This window comes from Jaculus jaculus, chromosome 9 (assembly GCF_020740685.1).
Source record: "Jaculus jaculus isolate mJacJac1 chromosome 9, mJacJac1.mat.Y.cur, whole genome shotgun sequence".
NCBI classification, from domain to species: domain Eukaryota; kingdom Metazoa; phylum Chordata; class Mammalia; order Rodentia; family Dipodidae; genus Jaculus; species Jaculus jaculus.
In genome coordinates this window covers 111,980,125-112,002,346 of record NC_059110.1, presented here as the reverse complement: position 1 = coordinate 112,002,346, position 22,222 = coordinate 111,980,125, and the positions used below count along the sequence as shown (strand labels likewise).

At 44.8% G+C, this 22,222-nt stretch overlaps 1 protein-coding gene across 5 annotated transcripts in view; it reads left to right on the top strand.

Annotated features, from left to right (window-relative positions):
• Positions 1-6,006: 6,006 nt before the first annotated feature.
• Med24 (mediator complex subunit 24) overlaps positions 6,007-22,222 on the top strand; it is a 32,911-nt gene continuing 16,695 nt past the window's right edge. For 2 of the 5 annotated variants that reach the window (XM_045158900.1, XM_045158899.1), the window contains exons 1-6: positions 6,475-6,703; positions 6,792-6,874; positions 20,756-20,794; positions 21,116-21,189; positions 21,749-21,981; positions 22,126-22,182. In XM_045158900.1, the coding sequence (XP_045014835.1) occupies positions 6,574-6,703; positions 6,792-6,874; positions 20,756-20,794; positions 21,116-21,189; positions 21,749-21,981; positions 22,126-22,182 (616 nt within the window). In that variant the 5' untranslated portion in view covers positions 6,475-6,573. The other 3 variants (XM_045158897.1, XM_045158898.1, XM_004655453.2) reach the window with 3 other exon arrangements.

Below are 22,222 nucleotides of genomic sequence, written 5' to 3'. Positions count from 1 at the left end.
AAAAAAAAAGAGGTAGAGAGAGAGAGAATGAGCACTTCAGGGCCTCCAGCCACTGCAAATGAACTCCAGATGCATGCACTCCCTTCTTGTGCATCTGGCTTACATGGGTCCTGGAGAATTGAACCAGAATCCTTTGGCTTTGCAGCCTTATTTTATTTTTATTTATTTATTTATTTATTTTATTTTTATTTTTTGGTTTTTCGAGGTAGGGTCTCACTCTGGTCCAGGCTGACCTGGAATTAACTCTGTAGTCTCAGGGTGGCCTTGAACTCACGGCGATCCTTCTACCTCTGCCTCCCGAGTGCTGGGATTAAAGGTGTGCACCACCACGCCCGGCTTTATTTTATTTTTTGAAGTAGGGTCTCACTGTAGCCCAGGCTGACTTGGAATTCATTATGTAGTCTCAGGGTGGCCTTGAACTCATAGCAATCCTCCTACCTCTATCTCCCAAATGCTAGGACTAAAGGCATGTGCCACCACGCCCAGCTTGAAAACAGGAACTTTGATTTGAGAACTGTTAGGTGGAGGGAACATATATGGAGCCAATCATGTATGAGTGTGTTGGGAAAGAGTTTCTTTTTTCCCATCCACCTGCTACTACTTAGTGGAAGAAGCCAGGCCAGCTTCTGGAGAAAAGTGTTCCACTTAAGGAAGGGAAATTACTCAGTTTCCCTCTGGAGAGAAGGGAATCTCAGACTCTGGGCTTTGTATGCTTATAAATGATTCCAGTGTTTCTGGGTTTTTGGGTCTGGACTCTAGCCACTTTTTCTTATACATCTTTTTTTTTTTTTTTTTCCGAGGTAGGGTCTCATTCTATGCCAGGCTGACCTGGAAATCACTATGTAGTCTCAGGGTGGCCTTGAACTCACAGTAATCCTCCTACCTCTGCCTTCTGCCTTCTAAATGCTGGGATTAAAGGCATGGCAACCACGCCCCACTCTCTTATACATTCTTTACTAGCCTAGATAAGGAACATCCCCTCCCCCTTGGGTACCAAAAACCCTGTTTCTTACAGCTACTTACTTCTCTCAGGCCTGGATGTTTTTGTTTTGTTTTGTTTTGTTTTGAGGTAGGGTCTCTAGCCCAGGCTGACCTGGAATTTATGAGTTCCAGACCAATGTGGGGCTACAGAATGAGTTCCAGGTCAGCCTCTGCTAGAGTGACCCTGCCTGGTGGAGGGGGAGGAAAAAAAAATGAAGAAACCATTACCAAGACAAGAACCTCTACAGAATTCAGGTCACTTAAAAGCTGATTTATAGGGGCTAGAGAGATGGCTTAGCAGTTAAGTTGCTTGCCTGCAAAGCCAAAAGACCCAGGTTTGATTCCCCAGTACCCACGTAAAGCCAGATGCAAAATGTAGTGCAGACTTCCGGAATTTGTTTGCAGTGGCTGGAGTCCCTGGAACACCAATTATTTATCTGTCTCTCTATCATAAATAAATAAACAAATAAATAAATACTGATTTATAGGCCTACAGAGAGAGTACATAGTGAATTCCAGGTCAGCCTGGGCTAGAGCAAGACCTTACCTTAAAAAACAACCAAAAACATTATTTATTAACTTATTTGATGGGGGGGGTACTTTTTTGTCGTGGTTCTAAAACTTTAAAAATATATTTTCTTTATTTGAGAGACATAGAGAGAGGGAAAGGATGGTTGCATCAGGGCCTCAAGTCACTACCAACAAATTCTAGACGTATGCTCCACCTTGTGCATCTGGCTTTATGTGGGTGCTGGGAAATCAAACCTGGGTTCTTAGGTGTTGCAGGAAAGTGCTTTAACCACTGAACTGTCTCTCCAGCCCTACCATGGCTGTAGATATAACCATGCCATTTTGCCTTGTTGGTTTATACCTATTCCTCTTTTCCACAGACTTCTTCCCCAGCCAGGACAGCCATCAAGATGAAGATGTTGCTGGACAAGGTGGTGCATGCCTATTATCCCAGCACTCAGGAAGCTAGAACAGAAAGATTGGGAGTTTGATCGTGACTATGAGGCCAATTTGGCCACACGAGTTCCAGACTAGCCTGGATGTGGCGGCACACACCTTTAATCCCAGCACTGAGATAAAAGGATTGCCATGAGTTCAAGGCCACCCTGAGACTACATAGTGAATTCCAGGTCAGCCTGGGCTAGAGTGAGACCCTACCTTGAAAAACAAAAACAAAAGCAAAGCAAAACAAAATAATAATAAATAGATAAATAAATAAAAAATAAAGGTAAGCCAGTCATGGTAGTGCACTTCTTTAATCACAGAACTTGGGAGGCTGTGGTGATTACCTTGAGTTCGAGGCTACCCTGATTCCACAGAGTGAATTCCAGGTCAACCTGGGCTAGAGTGAGACCCTACCTGGAAAAAAACAAAAAACAGAGCCAGGCATGGTGGCGCACACCTTCAATCCCAACACTTGCGAGGCAGAGGTAGGAGGATTGCTGAGAGTTCAAGGCCACCCTGATACTGCATAATGAATTCCAGGTCATCCTGAGCCTACTTTGAAAAACCAAAAAAAAAAACAAAAACCAACCAAACAAACAAAAAACCCCAAAAAGGTGGGGCTAGAGATGGTTCAGTGGCTAAGGGACTTTCCTACAAAGCTTAGTGCCTGGGGTTTGGTTCCCCAATACCCAGATACACAAAGTGGCACACACACCTGAAGTTTATTTGCAGTGGCTGGAGGTTCTAGTACGCCCATTCTCTCTGTGTGTGTGTCTCTCTCTCCTATCTCTCTATGCTTGCAAAAAAAATAAATAAAAATATTAAATGTCATACATGCACACAGGAGGTGCATGCGTCTGGAGTTTGTTGGCAGCATAGGTCCTGAAGGTCCTTGGTGTGCCCATTCTCTCTCTCTGTCTCTCAAAAAAAAAAAAAAAAGAAGAAGAAGAAGAAGAATAAAGAAAAGATCAGCACTGGGGAGGCAGAGGTAGGAGGATTGCCGAGAGTTCGAGGCCACCCCTGAGACTACATAGTGAATTCCAGGTCAGCCTGGGCTAGAGTGAAACCCTACCTTAAAAAACCAAATAAGTAAAATAAAAAAAATATAAATAAATAAATAAACTAGAAGGTGGAAACCTAGCCATTGAGGGACAACCAAGGATGAAATAGGAGGAGGCCTTTAGAAGGGATTATTTCCTGTATATCCAAAAGAGATCTCAGTATCTCTTCCCTCATCCTCTGGAGGACTATCATGGAGTTTTCCTGTGTGGTAGACAAGTTAGAGGGCTCAAGAGGGTTCCCCCCCAAAGATACTGTGGTGTGGAGGGGAGAGATGGCATGGGGAAAAAGCTATCTCAGATATTTACAGTCCATACAGGCAGTAAGGTCAAAATAGAGAAGGTGACAATGGTCTTTTTTGAGAGTTTAAGGAGTCCTTGTACACAGGAGTGTAGTTCTTGGTGAAGCTTTTCCAAGTCTAAAGAAAGGGCTGCTGGTGAGGAATGGGGTGGGGGGCAGAGAAGGCAGATGGCTTGACTCCAAAAACTGCTTGCTATCATTACAACTTACAACGTGGGGAGAAATATGCCAGGCTTTCTGCCGGAGAGGACAGTTTGAATTTAGAATATCACTATTCCCAGGCCCAGATATTCTCCCTTCCCTGTGGACTGGATTCAGCACCCAGTGATTCAATAAGGAGCAGTCACACAAAGTTGATAGTCTCTCTCAAACAGGGGCGATTTGGGGTACAAGGGCAGGAAAAAAGCAGCAGAATCCAAGAATGACTTGAGCTGGGGAAGTGTGTCTTAGGGTTTCTCCGTAGCCTAGGCTGACCTGGACCTCACCTCTATCCTCCTACCTCAGTCTCCAGAGTGCTGGGATTAGGGGCATGCGTCACCACACCCAGCCAGTTTTTTTATTTTATTTTATTTTTTATGTTTATTTATATGGGATAGAGACTGAGTAAGAGTGTATGGCACACCAGAGCCTCCTGCTGCAGCAGAGGAATTCCAGACACGTGCATCTGGCTTAACATGAGTACCAGGTACCCACAGAGTCAAACCCCAGTAGTCAAACCCAGGTAGTCAGGCTATGCAATATGCAAACAAGTGCCTTTAACTGCTGAGTCATGTCTCCAGCCTGACAACTATTTCGTATAAACACTATTCCCTACTGGAGTTACTTGGTAAGACACAAAGGGAACAGAATAAAGGGGGGATGTGGGAGGACATATGAGAGAGGAAGACCGTAAGCAGTGCCAATCTGTGATGGTTTCTACTGATTGTTACTTTCACAGGACCTAGAATCACTTGTGAGAGATTATGTAGATTAGGTTAACGTCTGTGCAGGTCTGTGACAGATTATTATTATTTTTGTTTATTCGAGGTAGGGTCTCGCTGTAGCTCAGGCTGACCTGAAATTCACTACTATGTAGTCTCAAGGTGGCCTCGAACTCATGGCAATCTCCTACCTCTGCCTCTCAAGTGGTGGGATTAAAAACATGCACCACCACCACGTCCAGCCAGATTGTCTTTTTTTTTTTTTGAGGTAGAGTCTCACTCTAGCTCAGGTTGACCTCCTGATTATCTTAATTAGGTTAATTAAGGTGAGAAGACCCATCTTAACTTTTTTTTTTTTTTTTGAGGTGGGATCTCACTCTAGCCCAGGTTAACCTGGAATTCAATTTGTACTCTCAAAGGGTGTCCTTAAACTCACAGCGTTGTTCCTGCTCCTGCCTCCAGATATTTTCTTAATGCAACTAGAAGGTAACTGATGCACAGTCTTCTAGGGTTATTTCCTGGCCCTCTTCCATCCAAACTCTCCTGCTTAGACTATGTTCTAGATACTCAGGATCATGTTATACGTCTAAATGGACACAAGGCCATTTCCAGAGCTTTACTGGGCTGGACTTCCAGATTTATTCTGGTTATCATTCAAAAGATAATTTAGGAGACTGGGAAGCCGGTTCAGCTGCTAAAGGCACTTGCTTGCAAAGCTTCCTGGCTAGGGTTCAATTCTCAAGCCACCTATGTAAACCAGATGCAAAACATGGTCTTCCTTTACAGTGGTCAGAGGGCCTAGTGCGCATGCGCTGTTGGACAAGTAACTTGCTTGATAATCTGAACCTGTTTCCTCTTTACTCCTCATTGTATGCAACCAGTACGCAGGATCAGAGGATTCTTAGAGGATTGTCAGATTAGGAAGTGATGTGCAACTACCTGACCTCAGTGTCGCTTCTGGAATACAAGTATGGTCAGGCGTGGGGCGCACGCTTTTAATCCCAGCACTCAGGAGGAGGCAGAGGTAGGGGGATCACTGTGAGTTCAAGGTTAGCCTGGGAGTACAGAGTGAGCCTGGGCTAGAATGAGACCTTACCTCAAAAAAGAAAAAAAAACAAAAAAAAACAATCACAGCAACGACAACAATAAGAACAAGAGCTGGTGAGATGGGTTAGCGGTTAAGTGCTTGCCTGTGAAGCCTAAGGACCTCGGTTCAAGGCTTAATTCCCCAGGACCCACATCAGCCAGATGCACAAGGTGGCGCACGCGTCTGGAGTTCGTTTGTAGTGGCTGGAGGCCCTGGCGCGCCCATTCTCTCTCTTTATCTGCCTCTTTCTCTGTCTGTTGCTCTCAAGTAAATAAATGAAAATGAACAAAAAGTATTTTTAAAAAATTAAATTGAAAAAAAAAGAACAAAAATAACAGAAGTGGAAATAGCAAATTTGGGAATGAGAACCCTAATGGCAACAGAAGCTTTGGACAAAAACTCAAAACAAAAAAAGGCCAGATTAGAAAGTATTGCTGAATGGCACACCCTTGATGTGCCTAGTACAGGAATAAAGATGGGTGTCAGAATATGATTGAAAGTAGGTAGGCGGTGACGTCATTGCGAGATGACTGGTTCCTTAGACCTTAAGTCTCTGTGCTGCGGGTGTTTCAGCTCCTTGGATGTTCTGTTCTGCCTTAAAGGAGGGAAGCCACGTGAGCCAATTAGACGACTCCTGTGGCTTCCTTTCCAGCTCAGTTTCATCGCGCCCCAAGCTAAAGAACTTCAATTCCCAGAAAACATTGTGGCAGAACCCGCCTCTTCCTGCATTTCTATTGGTTCGCGTCCGCGGCCCCTAGCCAATAGGAGACGAGTTCCTTGATAGGTGTCAACATGGCGCTGTCTAAGAACTGGAGCGAGATTCTCCGGTAGGTTTAAATGGGAAGAGGTGGTGTATGAAAAGGAAAGAGGGAGTTACAGACTGAGGGCTGGGGACCGTTGAGGGAACGGGGGAGACTGGATCTGGGTAGTGGTGAGTGAGGGACGCAGCCAGAGTGAAGGAGGTAATTAACCGGAGCTGCCTTAACCCCTTCGTGCCCTCTCCGCTCTTCGGGTTAGCCCAGTCCTTTGATACCCCGACTGCCCCGCTTCAAAGAACGATGGTTCCGGAGGGGAGAGCCTGACCTCCCCCCTTTTCCCTTTACTCCTCGTGGTGCATAAAGCTTCCGGAATTTCCATTCTATTTAACTCTGTCTTCCCTGTTGTTTTCCTCAGAACCTCATCTCGTCTCTAGCTCCATTTTTTTTTTTTTTTCCCGCCCCACCTGCCCTTCAAAGCTGGGGGCCGTTGGCCTCGCCTCCTTAGAGTGAAATCATGAAGGTGGTGAACCTAAAGCAAGCCATTTTACAAGCCTGGAAGGAGCGATGGAGTGACTACCAATGGGCAATCAACATGAAGAAATTCTTTCCCAAAGGAGCCACCTGGGACATTCTCAACCTGGCAGGTCTGAAGTAAAATAGGAAGGAAGGATGGGAAGGATAAAGCCAGAAAAGGTGTAGCGACTCAGCCTTGCTTTGTTATTCTCTTTGCAGAAGCACTACTGGAGCAGGCCATGATTGGCCCGTCCCCCAATCCTCTCATCCTATCCTACCTGAAGTATGCTATTAGTTCGCAGGTAAACGCCCCTTTCCCCACGCCTAAGGAGTAAGGTTTTGGAGATAAAACAGATGGAATGAGCGCACTTGTCAGTTTACAATTTCTAGGTTTAAAAAAAAAGTCCCCCCCCCCCCAGGTGGAATCTCACTCTAGGCTAACCTGAAACTAACTCTGTAGTCCCAGACTGGCCTTGAACTCACAGCAGTCCTCCTGCTTCTTCCTTCCAAGTGCTGGGATTATAGGCATATGCCACTGTGCTGGATTTATTTGCTGCTGGGGATTGAACTCAAGGCTTTGTGTATGCTAGGCAAGCACTCTGAGTCTGAACTACATTTCTAGATTATGGTGAATTTGAACAGATCACTTCATTGTATTACAGTTTTCTTATAAAAATAACATTTCATTTCTTGTGATGAATTTTACATTCACTTACCCTATCCATATGTATTTATAATTTAAAAAATATATATTTATTTATTTGAGAGAGGCAGAGAGAGAGAGACAGACAGACAGACAGACACCAGGGAGTCTAGCCACTGCAAACTAGAGGCATGTGTTACCTTGTGCATCTGGCTGTAAATGGGTCCTGGGGAATTGAATCTGGGTCCTGGGTCCTTTGGCTTTGCAGGCAAGTGCCTTAACCACTAAGCCATCTCTCCAGCCCTGTTTTTTCAAGGTAGGGTCTTGCTCTAGCCCAGGCTGACTTGGAATTCACTATGTATTCTCAGGGTGGCCTCAAACTCATGGCGATCCTCCTACCTCTGCCTCCCAAGTGCTGGGATTAAAGGTGTGCCTCACCAGGCCCAGCTGTTCTGTTTTTTGAGGCAAGGTGATATGTAACCCAGGCTTACCTCAAATTTGCTGTGTAGCTGAGAGAGAGTGCCTTGAACTCCTCATCCTCCTGCTTCTGCCTCTTATAATTTGGAGGAAGGGTGCTGGGGGTTGAATCCCAAGTGAATAAATGCTTTATCTTCTCTGCCTAGTATTTACAAATGTTGTTATGTGCCAGACAGTGGTAGGCCCTGGGGACATAGCTGTGAATGGGCCCTGATCCTACTATCCAAGGAATGTCATGGGTAATACATCTTGTAAATAATCAATGAGGGGCTGGAGAGATGTTTCAGCCATTAAAGGCACTTACTTGCAAAACCTGATGGCACAGGTTTCATTTCCCAGAACCTATATAAAGCCAGATGAACAAAGTGGCACATGCATCTGAAGTTTGTTTGCAGAGGCAGGAGTCTTTAGCATACCCATTCTTTCTCTGTGTCAAATATATACATATATTAAAAAGTCTGTGAGGCCATGTATGGTGGCACATGCCTTTAATCCCAGTACTCAGGAGGTAGAAGTGGAGGATCTCCATGAATTTGATGCCACCCTGAGACTACATAGTGAATTCCAGGTCAGCCTGGGCTATAGTGAGACCCAACCTCAGAAAAACAAAAAATGGGGCTGGAGAGATGACTTAGTGGTTAAGGCATATGCCTGCAAAGCCAAAGGACCCTGGTTCGATTCTCTATGATCCACATAAGCCAGGTGCACAAGGGGCACATGCATCTGGAATTTGTTTGCAGTGGCTCGAGGCCCTGGCCTGCCCATTCTCTCTCTCTCAAATAAATAAAATATTTTTTAAAAATGAGAGGATTGCCGGGCGTGGTGGTACATGCCTAGCACTCGGGAGGTAAAGGTAAGAGGATTACTGTGAGTTATAGGCCACCCTGAGACTCCATAGTGAATTTCAGGTCAGCCTGGGCTAGAAAAAAAAAAAAAAAGAGGATTTAAGATTTTTAAATTTATATTTTGTTTCATTTTTATTTGTTTATTTGAGAGAAAGAGAAAGATACAGGTAGAAGAGAGGGAGCACCAGATGCTACAAATGAACTTCAAGTTCACTCCCTGTCTGCCTCTTTCTCTCAAATAAATAAATAATAAAAAATCTTAAAAATATTTAAAAAATCAAACCAACCAAACAAACAAAAAAAACACTTTTTTTTTAAAAATTTTATTTATTTATTTATTTGAGAGCGACAGACAGAGAGAAAGACAGATAGAGGGGGAGAGAGAGAATGGGCGCGCCAGGGCTTCCAGCCTCTGCAAACGAACTCCAGACGCGTGCGCCCCCTTGTGCATCTGGCTAACGTGGGACCTGGGGAACCGAGCCTCGAACCGGGGTCCTTAGGCTTCACAGGCAAGCGCTTAACCGCTAAGCCATCTCTCCAGCCCCCCCAAAAAACTCTTAATGATTCCAGCCACAAAGTGGCCTGGACATACCCATAACCTTATAGTTCCTGGCAGTACTTATACAAAGTCCTCATAATAGGAGGAAAAGATGCTGACATCACAATAAAAGAGATACTAATTGAGAGGGGAAAGGGATATGGTATTGAATGGAGTTGCCAAGGAGAAAATGATAGGAGGAGGGAATTATGGTTTATTGTCTACAATTATGGAAATTGTCAATGAAATAAATAAGTAAAAACTCAATGAGAAGGGCTAGAGAGATGGCATAGCAGCTAAGGTGCTTGCCTTTGCATAGGGTCCCAGGTTTGGTTTCTCAGAACCCACTTAAGCCAGATGTACAAGGTGGCACATGCATCTGGAGTATGTTTGCAGTGGCTTGAGGCCCTGGTATGCCCATTTTCTCTCTCTCTCAAATTAATAAAATACTAAAAAAGAAAAAAAGATTTATTTTTTTTAATTTGTATTTTTTTATTTTTATTTATTTATTTGAGAGAAAGAGAAAGGCAGATAGAAGAGGGGGAGCACCAGATACTAGAAATGAACTTCCAATGCACCGCCTTGTGCAGCTGGCTTACATGGGTCCTGGGGGACTTGAACCTGGGTCCTATGGTTTTGCAGGCAAATGCCTTAACTACTAAGCCATCTCTCTAGCCCGTTTTTTTTTTTTTTTTTTTTTTGGAGATAGGATATCATGTATCCCAGGCTGGCCTCAAACTCACTGTAGCTAAGGATGATGACCTTGAATTTCTGACCCTTTGGTGTCTACTTCTTGGGTTCCAGGATTACAGGCTGAACTGCCACACCCAATTTTAGGATGGATTTTGATAAAGGTTAGGACTGAGTATGGAAACAGTAGGTGAGGCACCTAGTCTAGTCTGAGGACACAGTGCACAGTGAAATCTTTCTAAAGGAAGTGATGTTTGAGCCAAGTCCTCAGTATTAGCTAGCAAGTTGGAGAGTTTACTTATGAGAGGATGGCCTGGAACTCCATAAATAGACTTGGCTAGTTGTGAATTTGCTATGATCCTTCTGTCTGTGCTTCCTGAGTGCTAGGATTACAGACCTGTGTCACCATATCCAGCAGCAGACTTTTTTTCTGGAGACAGGGTCTTCCATAGTCCATGCTAGTGTCCAGCTTGTTATGTTGGTGAACTTGCCTCAGCCTCTCAAGTATACTAACCACATCTGCCTAATTTCTGCCAACTTGACATTATTATTATTATTATTATTTTAATTTATTTACTTAGAGAGAATGGGCATGCCAGGGTCTTAGCCACTACAAACAAATCCCAGACACATGTGCGCCCTTTTGTATCTGGCTTATGTGGCTCCTGGGGAATCAAACTGAGGTCCTTTGGCTTTGCAGGCAAATGCCTTATCTAATAAGCCATCTCTCCAGCTCCCTATATATATATTTTTTTTCGAGGTAGGGTCTCACTGTAGCCCAGGCTGACCTGGAATTCACTATGTAGTCTCAGGGTGGCCTTGAACTCACAGCTGTCCTCCTACTTCTGCCTCCCAAGTGCTGGGATCATAGGTATATGCCACCATGCCTGGCTTAGTCATAGACATTTGATTAGGTTTACAGCACCGGGCAAGAAATCCCTCCCAAATCCAATCAGAGAAGAGTTGGTTTCCCCCATAACAGATATGCAGTTGTTGTTCCCATTGCCACATTTAGCCTGGCTGGCTAGCCATGCAGCTTGCAGAGTCCACTGCTAGTTAAGACCATTGGTAGCTTTTCTCCTTCAGCAGGCTGTTTTTAGCATCCTGACAGCTAGTCAACAGGGCAGCTTCCAGCTTCAGCTTGATTTCTGTATTCTCAGCCCAATCATGTGGTATCTTCAGCAGTAGGGTCTTACCATCTAGTTCTGATGGGCAGCCAAGAGCTTTGGTCTTATTTGAGCTAAAGTCTCCTACTGATCCTGGAGTTTGTGGTGTTTATTTTTTTTTTTATTTTTGTGAGCTCTAGTGATTCTCTGGTCTCTTCCCCCCATGGTATTGAGGAATAGACCTGTATGGCTATTCCCAGCTGTTTATGGGGTTCTAGAAATTCAAACTCAGGTGGTTTTAGGCCCCTTCAGGCCCTTATGCTTGTGCATAAGGATGAGCCATCTCTTCAGCCCTTACTTTGAACCTCTCGCCTCTTACCTCTATCTCTTAGGTGCTCCCATAGGCCTGCACCACCACATCTGGATTATGGGGATTGAGCCCAGGATTTACTGCATGCTATGGAAGCATTCTGTTAGCTAGCCCTAGTTGTTTAGTATTTCAAAAATGTCTTGGCTGGCCAGGCGTGGTGGTGCAAACAGTTTAATTCCCGCACTCAGGAGACAGAGGTAGGAGGTTCACCATAAGTTCAAGGCTACCCTGAGACTACATCGTGAATTCCAGGTCACCTAACCCGCGGGGGTTGGGGGGGGAGCTGGGGGAAGCACAGAACAAAACAAACAAACAAAAAGATGAATAAGGAAGAAATGGGTGTGCCAGGGTCTCTTGCCTCCGCAAATGAACTCCAGATGCATACATCACTTTGTGTATCTGGCTTTATGTTGGTTCTGGGGAACTGAACCCAGGATGTTAGGCTTTGCAAGCAAGAGCCTTTAATTGCTGAGCCATCTCTATTGCCCCTTATTTATTTAACTTTTTTTGGTCTTTCAAGGTAGGGTCTCCTTCTAGTCCAGGCTTACCTGGAATTCACTATGTAATTTCAAGATGGCCTCAAACTCACAGTAATCTTGCTTCTGTCTCCCCAGTGTTGGGATTAAAGGTGTGCACTATCATACTTGGCTACTTTTTATTTTTATTTATTTATTTGAGAGTGACAGAGAGAAAGAGGGGGAGAGAGAGAGAGAGAGAGAATGGGCACACCAGGGCCTCTAGTTACTGCAAACAAACTCCAGATGTGTGCACCCTCTTATGCATTTGGCTAATGTGGGTCCTGGGGAATCAAGCCTCGAACTGGGGTCCTTAGGTTTCACAGGCAAGCAGTTAACTACTAAGCCATCTTTCCAGCCCCTGGCTACTTTTTAAAAAATGTTTATTTGTTTGAGGGAGGAAGAGAGAGAGTGAGGAAGAGGCAGATAGAGAATGGACATGCAACGGCCTTCAGACACTGCAAATGAACGCCATATGTATGCACCACCTTGTGCACTTGGCTTTATGTGGGTACTGGGGAGTTGAACCCAAGTCCTTAGGCTTTGCAGGCAAGTGCCTTAACAGCCAAGCCATCTCTGCATTCCAGAAAGATTGAATTTTCAATCTTTGATTTTTGTTGTTGGATGGTTTTTCATGATGCCAGGAAGCCAGATAACATCAGAAGTGAAGTCCTGTGAGCAGTGTGCTGATGTCCTTGCTGAGACCATTTTTGGTGTGGTCAGGACAGAAGTGACTGGAGTCAGTTGAAGAGCAAATGGAAAGTGGGAAGTCGGAGATGATGTGTGTAGAGAATTCTGAATTCCTTTTTCTTTTGCAGGGGCATGGTCTCACTCTAGGACAGGCTGGCTTGGAATTCACTTTGTAGTAGTCTCAGGGGCCTTGAACTCACAACCATCCTTCTACCTCTGCCTCCTGAGTGCTGGGACTAAAGGCATGTACCACCATACCTGGCACCTTTTTTTTTTTTTAATTACCCTCCAGATATAAAATGGCCTGGATATCCATGATTTCATAGTGCCTGACACTACCTACACAAGACCATCATAATAGGAGGAAAAGATGTTGACATCAAAATAAAAGAGAGACTGATTAAGAGGAGGAGGGAATATGATGGAGAGTGGAGTTTCAAAGGGCTAAGTGAGGGGAGGGAGGGAATCACCATGGGGTACTTTTTATAATCATGGGAGTTAATAAAAAAATTAAAATAAAGAAATAATAAATAATGGTGATTAAAAAAAGAGAAAAATTAAAAATATTTATTAATGCCAGGTATGGTGGTGCATGCCTTTAATCCCAGCACTCAGGAGGCAGAGGTAGGTGGGTCGCCCTTAGTTTGAGGCCACTTTGAGAATACAGAGTGAAATCCAGGTCACCCTGAGCTAGAGTGAGACCTTATCGTGAAAAACCAATAAATAAATAAATAAATTTTAAAAATTGTTAGAGCCAGGCAGTGGTGGCGCACGCCTTTAATCCCAGCACTTGGGAGTCAGAGGTAGGAGGATCTTTGAGAGTTGGAGGTCACCCTGAGACTACATAGTGGATTCCAGGTCAGCCTGGGCTAGAGTGAGACCCTACTTCAAAAAAAACAGCTACATATATACATATACATATACATATATGTGTATATGTATGTATGTATGTATGTGTATGTGTATGTGTATGTGTATGTGTATATGTGTGTGTGTGTGTGTGTGTGTGTGTGTGTGTATTTATTTATTTATTTATTAGCGTAAGACCCTACCTCTAAAAACAAGCAAACAAAAACAAAACAAAGCTGGGCATGGTGGTGCACGCCTTTAATCCCAGCACTCAGGAGGCAGAGGTGGGAGGCAGAGGTAGGAGGATTGCTGTGTGTTCAGGGCCACCCTGAGATTACATAGTGAATTCCAGGTCAGCCTGGGCTAGAGTGAGACCCTACCTTGAAAAACCAAATAAAAAATGAATCCAGGTATGGGGGCACCCACCTTTAATCCCAGCACTCAAGAAGCAGAGGTAGGAGGATTGGAGGATCACTGTGAGTCAAAGCCACTTTGAGACTACATAGTGAATTCCAGGTTTAGCCTGGGCTAGAGCAAGACCGTACCTTGAATAACAAAAACAAACAAAAAAAAAAAAAAAAAACGAAAGAAAAATCTTGAGCAGGAGAGATTGCTTAGTCATTAAGGCATTTGCCTCTAAAGCTTAAGGACTCGGATTTGATTCCCCAGTACCCACATAAAGCCAGATGCACAAGGTGATGGTGCATGTGTCTGGAGTTTGTTTGCAGTGGCTAGAGGCCCTGATGTGCCCATTCTCTCTCTCTCTCTGCCTCTTTCATAAATAAATAAATAAAATATTTTAAAATAGAAGAATCTCAAGATATATAAACACTGATGGGAAAGGCAAGAAGGAAAACCTGAATAGAGAGAAATAAACATACACAAAAGGTCTTTGTGACCTGTTAAGTGCTTTACAAAATTAGTGATTTATCCTTCCTTTAGAATCAAGAGGCTCTTTGGCGCAGTGTTGTACCTGACGAGGGTACTTAGGGGCAGTTGGGGGTGTCGAGTGTGGAGAGGAGAGAGGAGAGAGGAGAGAGAGCCCCTGCAAGGTCAGGCAGGCCTAGTGTGTGCAGCCAGCCACATCTCCAGCCTCCAGCCTTGGGGTCCATGGCTCTGGACTTCAATGATAGGAATCATTATGAGTGGAATAGGTTAAGTCCTGCTGGAGGAAACCATGTGGTATTTTCAGGTCTGTAAAGCGGCACTGTATTGATACACTCAGCAAAAAAATATTTGAATTCAGAATCTAAAGTCCATAAATGTATTTTGACAAACACCCCTCAGAACATACACATGTGGGGGCCTTCTGTCCTTACTGCGGGGTCAATTTTTTTTAGATGGAACATCCAGCTCCCCCTACAGGTTGGCATCCAACAAAGTTCAGTTCTTTGCCAAGCTCTTGCTATGGGGACATTGGTTATAAATAAACAAACACTAGCCTGGAACGCAATGGTCATTCTACCCAGGCAGGCTCCCAACTTTCTGATTACTGTCAGACACTAGCTTTGGCTTCACAGTATGTCCTGTTGGTAGTGGTTCTGAATGCTGATTGTATTTAAGCTCTGTCTGTGTTCTGTTCTTCTAAGAGTTCTAGCTTAAAATGCCTGAACTGATAACAGTCTGTTCAGGTGATGGAGAAATTCTATTTTGTCAATACACTAATTACTATTATTATTTTCGGAACCCTATGCATACTAACCTAGCACTTTACCATTGGGGCTACATCTCAGCCCTGCTGTAACTATTTCTTAAAAATATTGGGCTGGGGCCTGGGGGGATGCCTCAGCAATTAAAGGTACTTGCTTACAAAGTCTGCCAGTCTGGGTTCAATTCCCCAGTACCCGCTGTTTTCCCCATTCTACTAATAGGAATGTATTTAAGGTAGTTTTTTTCAGATTACATTTCACTAGTAGAATTCAACTACGTGAGACAATGAAAACTTCCTGAGTACAAGGCTCTTTAGCTAGATGCCAGAAAAGCAGATATGCATTTTTATTTATTTATTTTTCCATTTTGTGAGAGAAAGTAAGAGAGAAAGGTAGGCAGAGAGAGAGAATGGGCATGCCAGGGCATCCAGCCACTACAAACAAACTCCAGACGCATGCACCACCATGTGCATCTGGCTTACATGGGTACTGAGGAATCAAACCTGGATCCTCATCTCTCCAGCCCTATTTTATTTATTTATTTTTTAAAAATTAAAAAAAAAAGTTATTTAAGAGAAAGAGGCAGACAGCGGATATGGATGTGTCAAGGCCTCTTGCCTCTGCAGAAAAACTCCAGATGCATGCACTACTTTGTGCATCTGGCTGTATGTGGGCTCTAGGGAATTGAGCTCTAGGCTGGTAGGCTTTGCAAGCAATCACCTTTAACCACTGAATCATCTCCCCACCTAGATATATTTAATACTGTCTTTGTCCTCAGAAAGTTGACTGCTCAGTAGAATTTCTCAAAATGTATTATAAGTGCTAGTTAAATGAAATTTTATGGCCAAAGAAGAATGAAGGGAAGTTGGCATGGTGGCACAAGCCATTAATCCCAGCATTTGGGAGGCAGAGGTAGGAGGATCGCCATGAGTTCAAGTCCATCCTGAGACTACAGAATGAATTCCAGGTCAGCCTAGGCTACAGTGAGACCCTACCTCAGAAAAAAAAATATACACACACACACACACATATACATGCATACATACATACATACATGGGCTGGAGAGATGGCTTAGCAGTTAAGGTGCATGCCTGTGAAGCCTAAGGACCCAGGTTCGATTTTCCAGGTCCCGTGTAAGCCAGATGCACAAGGTGGTGCATGCTTCTGGAGTTTGTTTGCAATGGCTAGAGGCCCTGGTGCACCCATTCTCTCTCTAGCTGTCCCTCTCTGTCTCTCAAATAAATAAATAAAATCTGAAAAAAAAAAGTTTGGCCGGGCGTGGCAGTGCACACCTTTAATCCCAGCACTTGGGAGGCAGAGGTAGATCTCTGGTCACCCTGAGACTACCAAGTGAATTCCAGGTCACCTTGGAATCAAAGAACCAAAAAAAAATTATGTATGTATGTATGTGTATGTGATTTATTTATTAGAAAGACATGGGTGTGCTAGGGTTTCTTGCCACTGCAAGTGAACTCCAGATGCATGCAGTACTTTGTGGGTCTGGCTTTGCATGGATACTGGGGAAGTGAATCTGGGCTGGCAGGCTTTGCAAGCAAGCCCCTTTAACTGCTGTGCTATCTGCCATAAAGTCCTAAGGACCCCCTGCAGCAGTATGGTCCCATCAGATTTTCTACAGTGAGAGAAATGGTCACTATTTGCACTGTCCAACACAGTGGCCACTAGCGTTTGAATTAAGAATAGTATGCCTGAGGAGTTATTTTTGTTTATATGTTGATTTTGTGGTGCTGGGGATGGAACTCAAAGCATCGAGCATGTTTGACAAGCACTGTACCACTGAGCTGCATGCCCAGCCCTGGGAATTAAAGTTTAAATTAAATTAATTAAGTTTGTTTTTGGAGACAGGGTCTCACAATGTAGCCTTGGCTGGCCTGGTACTCACTATGTAGCACTGGCTGGCTTTGAACTCATGGCAATCCTCCTGCCTAAATCTCCCAAGTGTTAGGATTACAGGCATGTGTCATTTAGCTTACATTTACCCAGCTGCATGTGGCTGATGGCTTCCCTGTTCCTGCAGCTTTGCAGGCTACTTTGGGAAATGCTGATCTAATCATATGCTTTAATTTATTCATTCTATAAACATCAAGATTGTGGCAATCACTGAATCAAAGCATGCTTGTCTTCAAGGAGCCCCTGATTGGGTGGAGGCAGCAGGCACCCCCTATTCAATAGAGATGTTTGTCACTACCTAAATAAGATCACTCCCTAAAGAGGGCATGGCGAGGCACATGTACAATCCCAGCACTTGGGAAGTAGAAGTAGGAGGATCAGAAGTTCAAGGTCATTCCTTTTTTTTTTTTTTTTCTAGGTAGGGTTTCACTCTAGTCCAGGTTGACCTGGAATTCACTATGTAGTCTCAGGGTGGTCTTTGAACTCATGGTGGTGATCCTCCTATCTCTGCCTTCTGAGTGCTGGGATTAAATGTGTGTGCCACCACCCCTGGCAAGGTCATTCTTTTAAAATGTATTTTATTTATTTATTTGAGAGAGAAAGAGAGAGAGAATGGGTGCGCCAGGGCCTCCAGCCACTGCAAACGCACTCAGGATGCATGTGCCCCTTATGCATGTATCTTACATGGGTCCTGGAGAATCTAACCAGGCTCCTTTGGCTTTGCAGGCAAATGCCTTAACACTAAGCCAAAACTCCAGCACCAGGTAATTCTTTTAAAAAATCTTATTTAAAAAATATTTATTTATTTATTTATTTGAGAGAGTGAGAGAAGAACTCACACACAAAAGGGGGTGGGGAAGAGAGAGAGAAAGGGCACACCAGGACCTCCAGGCACTGCAAATGAACTCCAGACACATGCGCCCCCTTGTGCATCGGTTTATGTGGGTCCTGGGGAATCAAACCGAGGTCCTTTGGCTTTGTAGGCAAGTACCTTAACTGCTAAGCCATTTCTCCAGCCCCTCAAGGTCATTCTTATCTTTATAGCAAGTTCTAGTTGGAAGCCATCCTGGGATACAGAAGACCCTGTTTCAAAGAAAAAAAAGTCACTTCCTGTCTCCACCCATGCACCCCATTTGGTTTGATTGAATTGTTTGTTTTTTTTTTCTCCAAGATAGGGTAAACTGTAGCCCATGCTGGCCTCTAATTCACATCAATCATCTCACCTCTGCCTCCAAAATGCTGGGATTAAAGGTGTGCACCACCATGCCCGGCTTTTTTTTCTTTTTAATAATTTATTTATTTGCAAGGGGAGAGAGAGGAAAGAGTGGGTGCACCAGGGCCCTAAGGCACTGCAAACAAACTCCAGATGCATGCGCCACTTTGTGCCTTTGGCCCTATGTGGGTCCTGGGGAACTCAGTTTGGGTGGTTAGGCACTGCAGGCAAGAGCCTTAACTGCTGAGCCATTGCTCCATCCCTGAGTCAAGGTTTTGTTGTGTTGCTTGGGCTGGCCTTGAACTTGTGAGCTCAAATGATTAGCCTTAGCCTCTCAAGTGTTTGGGACTCTAGGGGCTACTGTTATATTATGTTACAAGGTCACTGATTTTCTTTTTTCGAGCTAGGGTCTCACTCTAGCTTATGCTGACCTGGAATTCACTCTGTAGTCTCAGAGTAGCCTCGAACTCATGGCAGTCCTCCTACCTCTGCCTTCCAAGTGCCGATATTAAAGGCATGGGCCACCAGGCCCAGCTCACTGTTTTTATTATTATTATTGTTATTCTATTTATTTATTTGTTTTTGAGGTACAGTCTCACTCTACCTCAGGTAGATCTAGATTTCACTATGTGTCTCAGGGTGGCCTCGAACTCACAGTGATCCTCTTACCTCTACCTCCTAAGTGCTGAGATTAAAGGCATGAGCTGTCACTTAAGGTCACTGTTTTGTTTTTTCTGGTGCTGAGGATTGAAGCCAGGGTCTTGCTCAGTTAGGCAAGTACTTGAATGCATTGTACTGTTAAATTGTTAGAGAGAGAAATGTCTTTTTTTTTTTTAAAAGATTTTATTTTTCCAGCCGGGCGTGGTGGCGCATGCCTTTAATCCCAGCACTCGGGAGGCAGAGGTAGGAGGATCGCTGTGAGTTCGAGGCCACCCTGAGACTCCATAGTGAATTCCAGGTCAGCCTGGGCTAGAGTGAGACCCTACCTCAAAAAACCAAAAAAAAAAAAAAAAAGATTTTATTTTTCATGTTGAACCAGAGGAGGTCATTGGAATGTTTTTTTCATTTTTTATTATTTATTTGAGAGCAACAGAGAGAATGAGGCAAATAGAGAGAATGGGCATGCCAGGGCCTCCAGCCACTGCAAACGAACTCTAGACATGTGCGCCCCCTTGTGCATCTAGCTAACGTGGGTCCTGGGGAATCAAGTCTCGAACAGGGTCCTTAGGCTTCACAGGCAAGCACTTAACTGCTAAGCCATCTCACCAGCTCCAAGATTTTATTTTTATTTATTTATTAGACAGAAAGAGAGAGAGACTGGGTGTGCCAGGGCCTCCAGCCACTGCAAATGAACTCCAGACACTTGTGCCACCATGTACATATGGCTTATGTGGGTACTGAAGGAATCAACCTGGGTCCTTGGGCTTTGAAGGCAAGTGCCTTAACTGCTAAGCCATCTCTCCAGCCCCAAAATATTTTTTATTTATTAATTTATTTGTGAGAGAGTGAGAAAGAGGCAGAGAGAGAAAGAGAGAGAGCATGCCAGGGCCTCCAGCCACTGCAAATGAACTCCAGACGCATGCGCCTCCTTGTGCATCTGACTTACGTGGGACCTGGAGAATTGAACCTGGGTCTTTGGGCTTCACAGGCAAACACTTTAACCACTAAGACATTTCTCCAGCCCAAGATAACTCTTCTTGACAGAAATTGTAGAAGTTGGGTTAGCTTGTCTAGTCAGCAGTAGCATGTTTATTTTTTGATTTTTTGACAGTGCTAGGGCCTCACACTTGCTAAGCAAGTGTTCTACCTTTGGTCTATATTCCAGTCAAGCAGTAGCATTCTTACATAGCACATGTCCCTTCATTTCCAGTGCCACCAAAAACAAAAAGTTATGGAAATACGGCAACATTGCCTCTACTCTTGCTGGTTCTTCCTTTTGGTTTTTCGAGGTAGGGTTTCACTCTAGTCTAGGCTGATCTGGAATTTACTATGTAGTCCCCGGCTGGCCTTGAACTCATGGTGATCCTCCTATCTCTGCTTCCCAAGTGCTGGGATTAAAGGTGTGAGTCACTGGGGCTGGAGAGATGGCTTAGCAGTTAAGCGCTTGCCTGTGAAGCCTAAGGATCCTGGTTCGAGGCACGAATCCCCAGGACCCATGTAAGCCAGATGCACAAGGTGGCACATACATCTGGACTTCATTTGCAGTGGCTGGAAGCCCTGATGTGCCAATTCTCTCTCTCTCTCTGCCTGTTTTTCTCTCTGTCTGTCACTTTCAAATAAACAAATAAAAATTTAAAAAAGGTATGAGCTGCCACTATGCCTAGCTTTTTTTTTTTTCGGGGGGGGGGAAGGGTCTCCCTCTAGCCCACACTGACCTGGAACTCACTCACTCTAGTCTGAGTCTGGCCTTGAACTCACTGTGATTTTCTTACCTCTGCCTCTTGAGTGCTGGGATTAAATGTGGGCACCACCATGCCTGACTTTTTCTTGCTGGTTCTTGTACCCAGTTGTGGTCAGTTAAATCTTGACTGAAACAGGAAAAGGGAATATAGCATTACTGCATGTTTTAATGAGCAGAGGAGGTCTCTTGAGGGGCTGAAGTCTCAGACCTGCCACAGTTGTAAACATCGGTGTTTGTCCCTCTTAACCAGTAGACAACTTGTCTGAATGTTATTTATCTTCCTTCTAGATGGTGTCCTACTCCTCTGTGCTCACAGCTATCAGTAAGGTATGGCCATTGCTACACCAGCTAGCTTGCACTGGGGGCGGGGGACAGAGGTCTGGTAGTGATGAACAAGACCCACTGCCTTGGCAGCTCTGGTCTTGTGTCTCCTGAAGCTGGACAGGGAGCACCTGATGCCTCTGGCTGGCATTGCTGGCTTCCCCCAAGGGAGGCGGTCCTGTAAGTTAGAGCCAGTTTCCATATTGAGAGGATGCTGACTCTGCAACCTGAGGTTGGAGGAAGGAGTGGAGCCCTCCCCATACCATCTGCTGCATGTATGGGAGCCAGGGGCTGACTGAGGCAGGCTGGAAACTGTTCTTTCCACAGTTTGATGACTTTTCCCGGGACCTGTGTGTCCAGGCTCTGTTGGACATCATGGACATGTTTTGTGACCGACTTAGGTAAGGGCTGGGTAAGGAGGTTCAGAACATTTCAGCATCCTTTTTTTTTTTTTTTCTATCTTTTGGTTTATTATTGTTTATTTGAGAGAGACAGGCAGAACGAGAAAGAGGCAGATAGACAGAGAGAGAGAATGGGTGCATCAGGGCCTCCAGCCACTGCAAATGAACTCCAGACGCATGTGCCACCTTGTGCATCTGTCTTAAGTGGGTCCTCAGGCTTAATTGCTAAGCCATCTCTCCAGCCCCCAGCATTCTTTGAATGCAGAGGAAAAGCCCCTAGAACCAAAACCGACTCTTTGGGTTCCCACATTTCTCCTATCCACCTGCCCATCCCTATCTTTTCTATTTATTCACATAGGACAAAGTACCTCTTCTCTACTTGGAAGAGCTTGTTTGAAATCTTATGCAGTGGAAGCTGGTCAAGCTCGGTGTCTCACCCAGGACTTGGCTAGCTTTCCACCTCTTTTCCTAGTAGGAGAGTGCCAGAATTGCAGGGGAGCATTGGTGGGTCGGATTTCAGTCTTTGGAGTAGAGACCGATTTTCATCCTCTCATGGTAGCTGCCATGGCAAAGCCGAGGAGTGTATCGGGCTGTGCCGAGCCCTTCTCAGCGCCCTCCACTGGCTGCTTCGCTGCACGGCGGCCTCTGCAGAGCAGCTCCAAGAAGGACTGGAGGCCAGCACTCCAGTCACTGGGGAGAAGCAGCTTGCCTTGTGTCTGCAGTGCCTGGAGAAGACCCTCAGCAGCACCAAGAACCGGGCTCTGCTGCACATTGCCAAACTAGAGGAGGCCTGTATGTCCCCCGACTCCCCTGCACCCTGCCTGCTGCTGCTTCTGTAGCTGGTCCTTTGATTGAGAGGGGAGAGGCAGGATGCCATCCCACTTCTTTCCAGGAGGATCTGAAATTATCCCACTTCCTTTTTTCTCTCCCCATAAGCATTGCATACATCCCAGGGACTTGGGCAGGGTGGCACCCGAGCCAATCAACCAACAGGTATTTACTGAGCATTCTTGTGTGCCCAGCACTGTGCCAG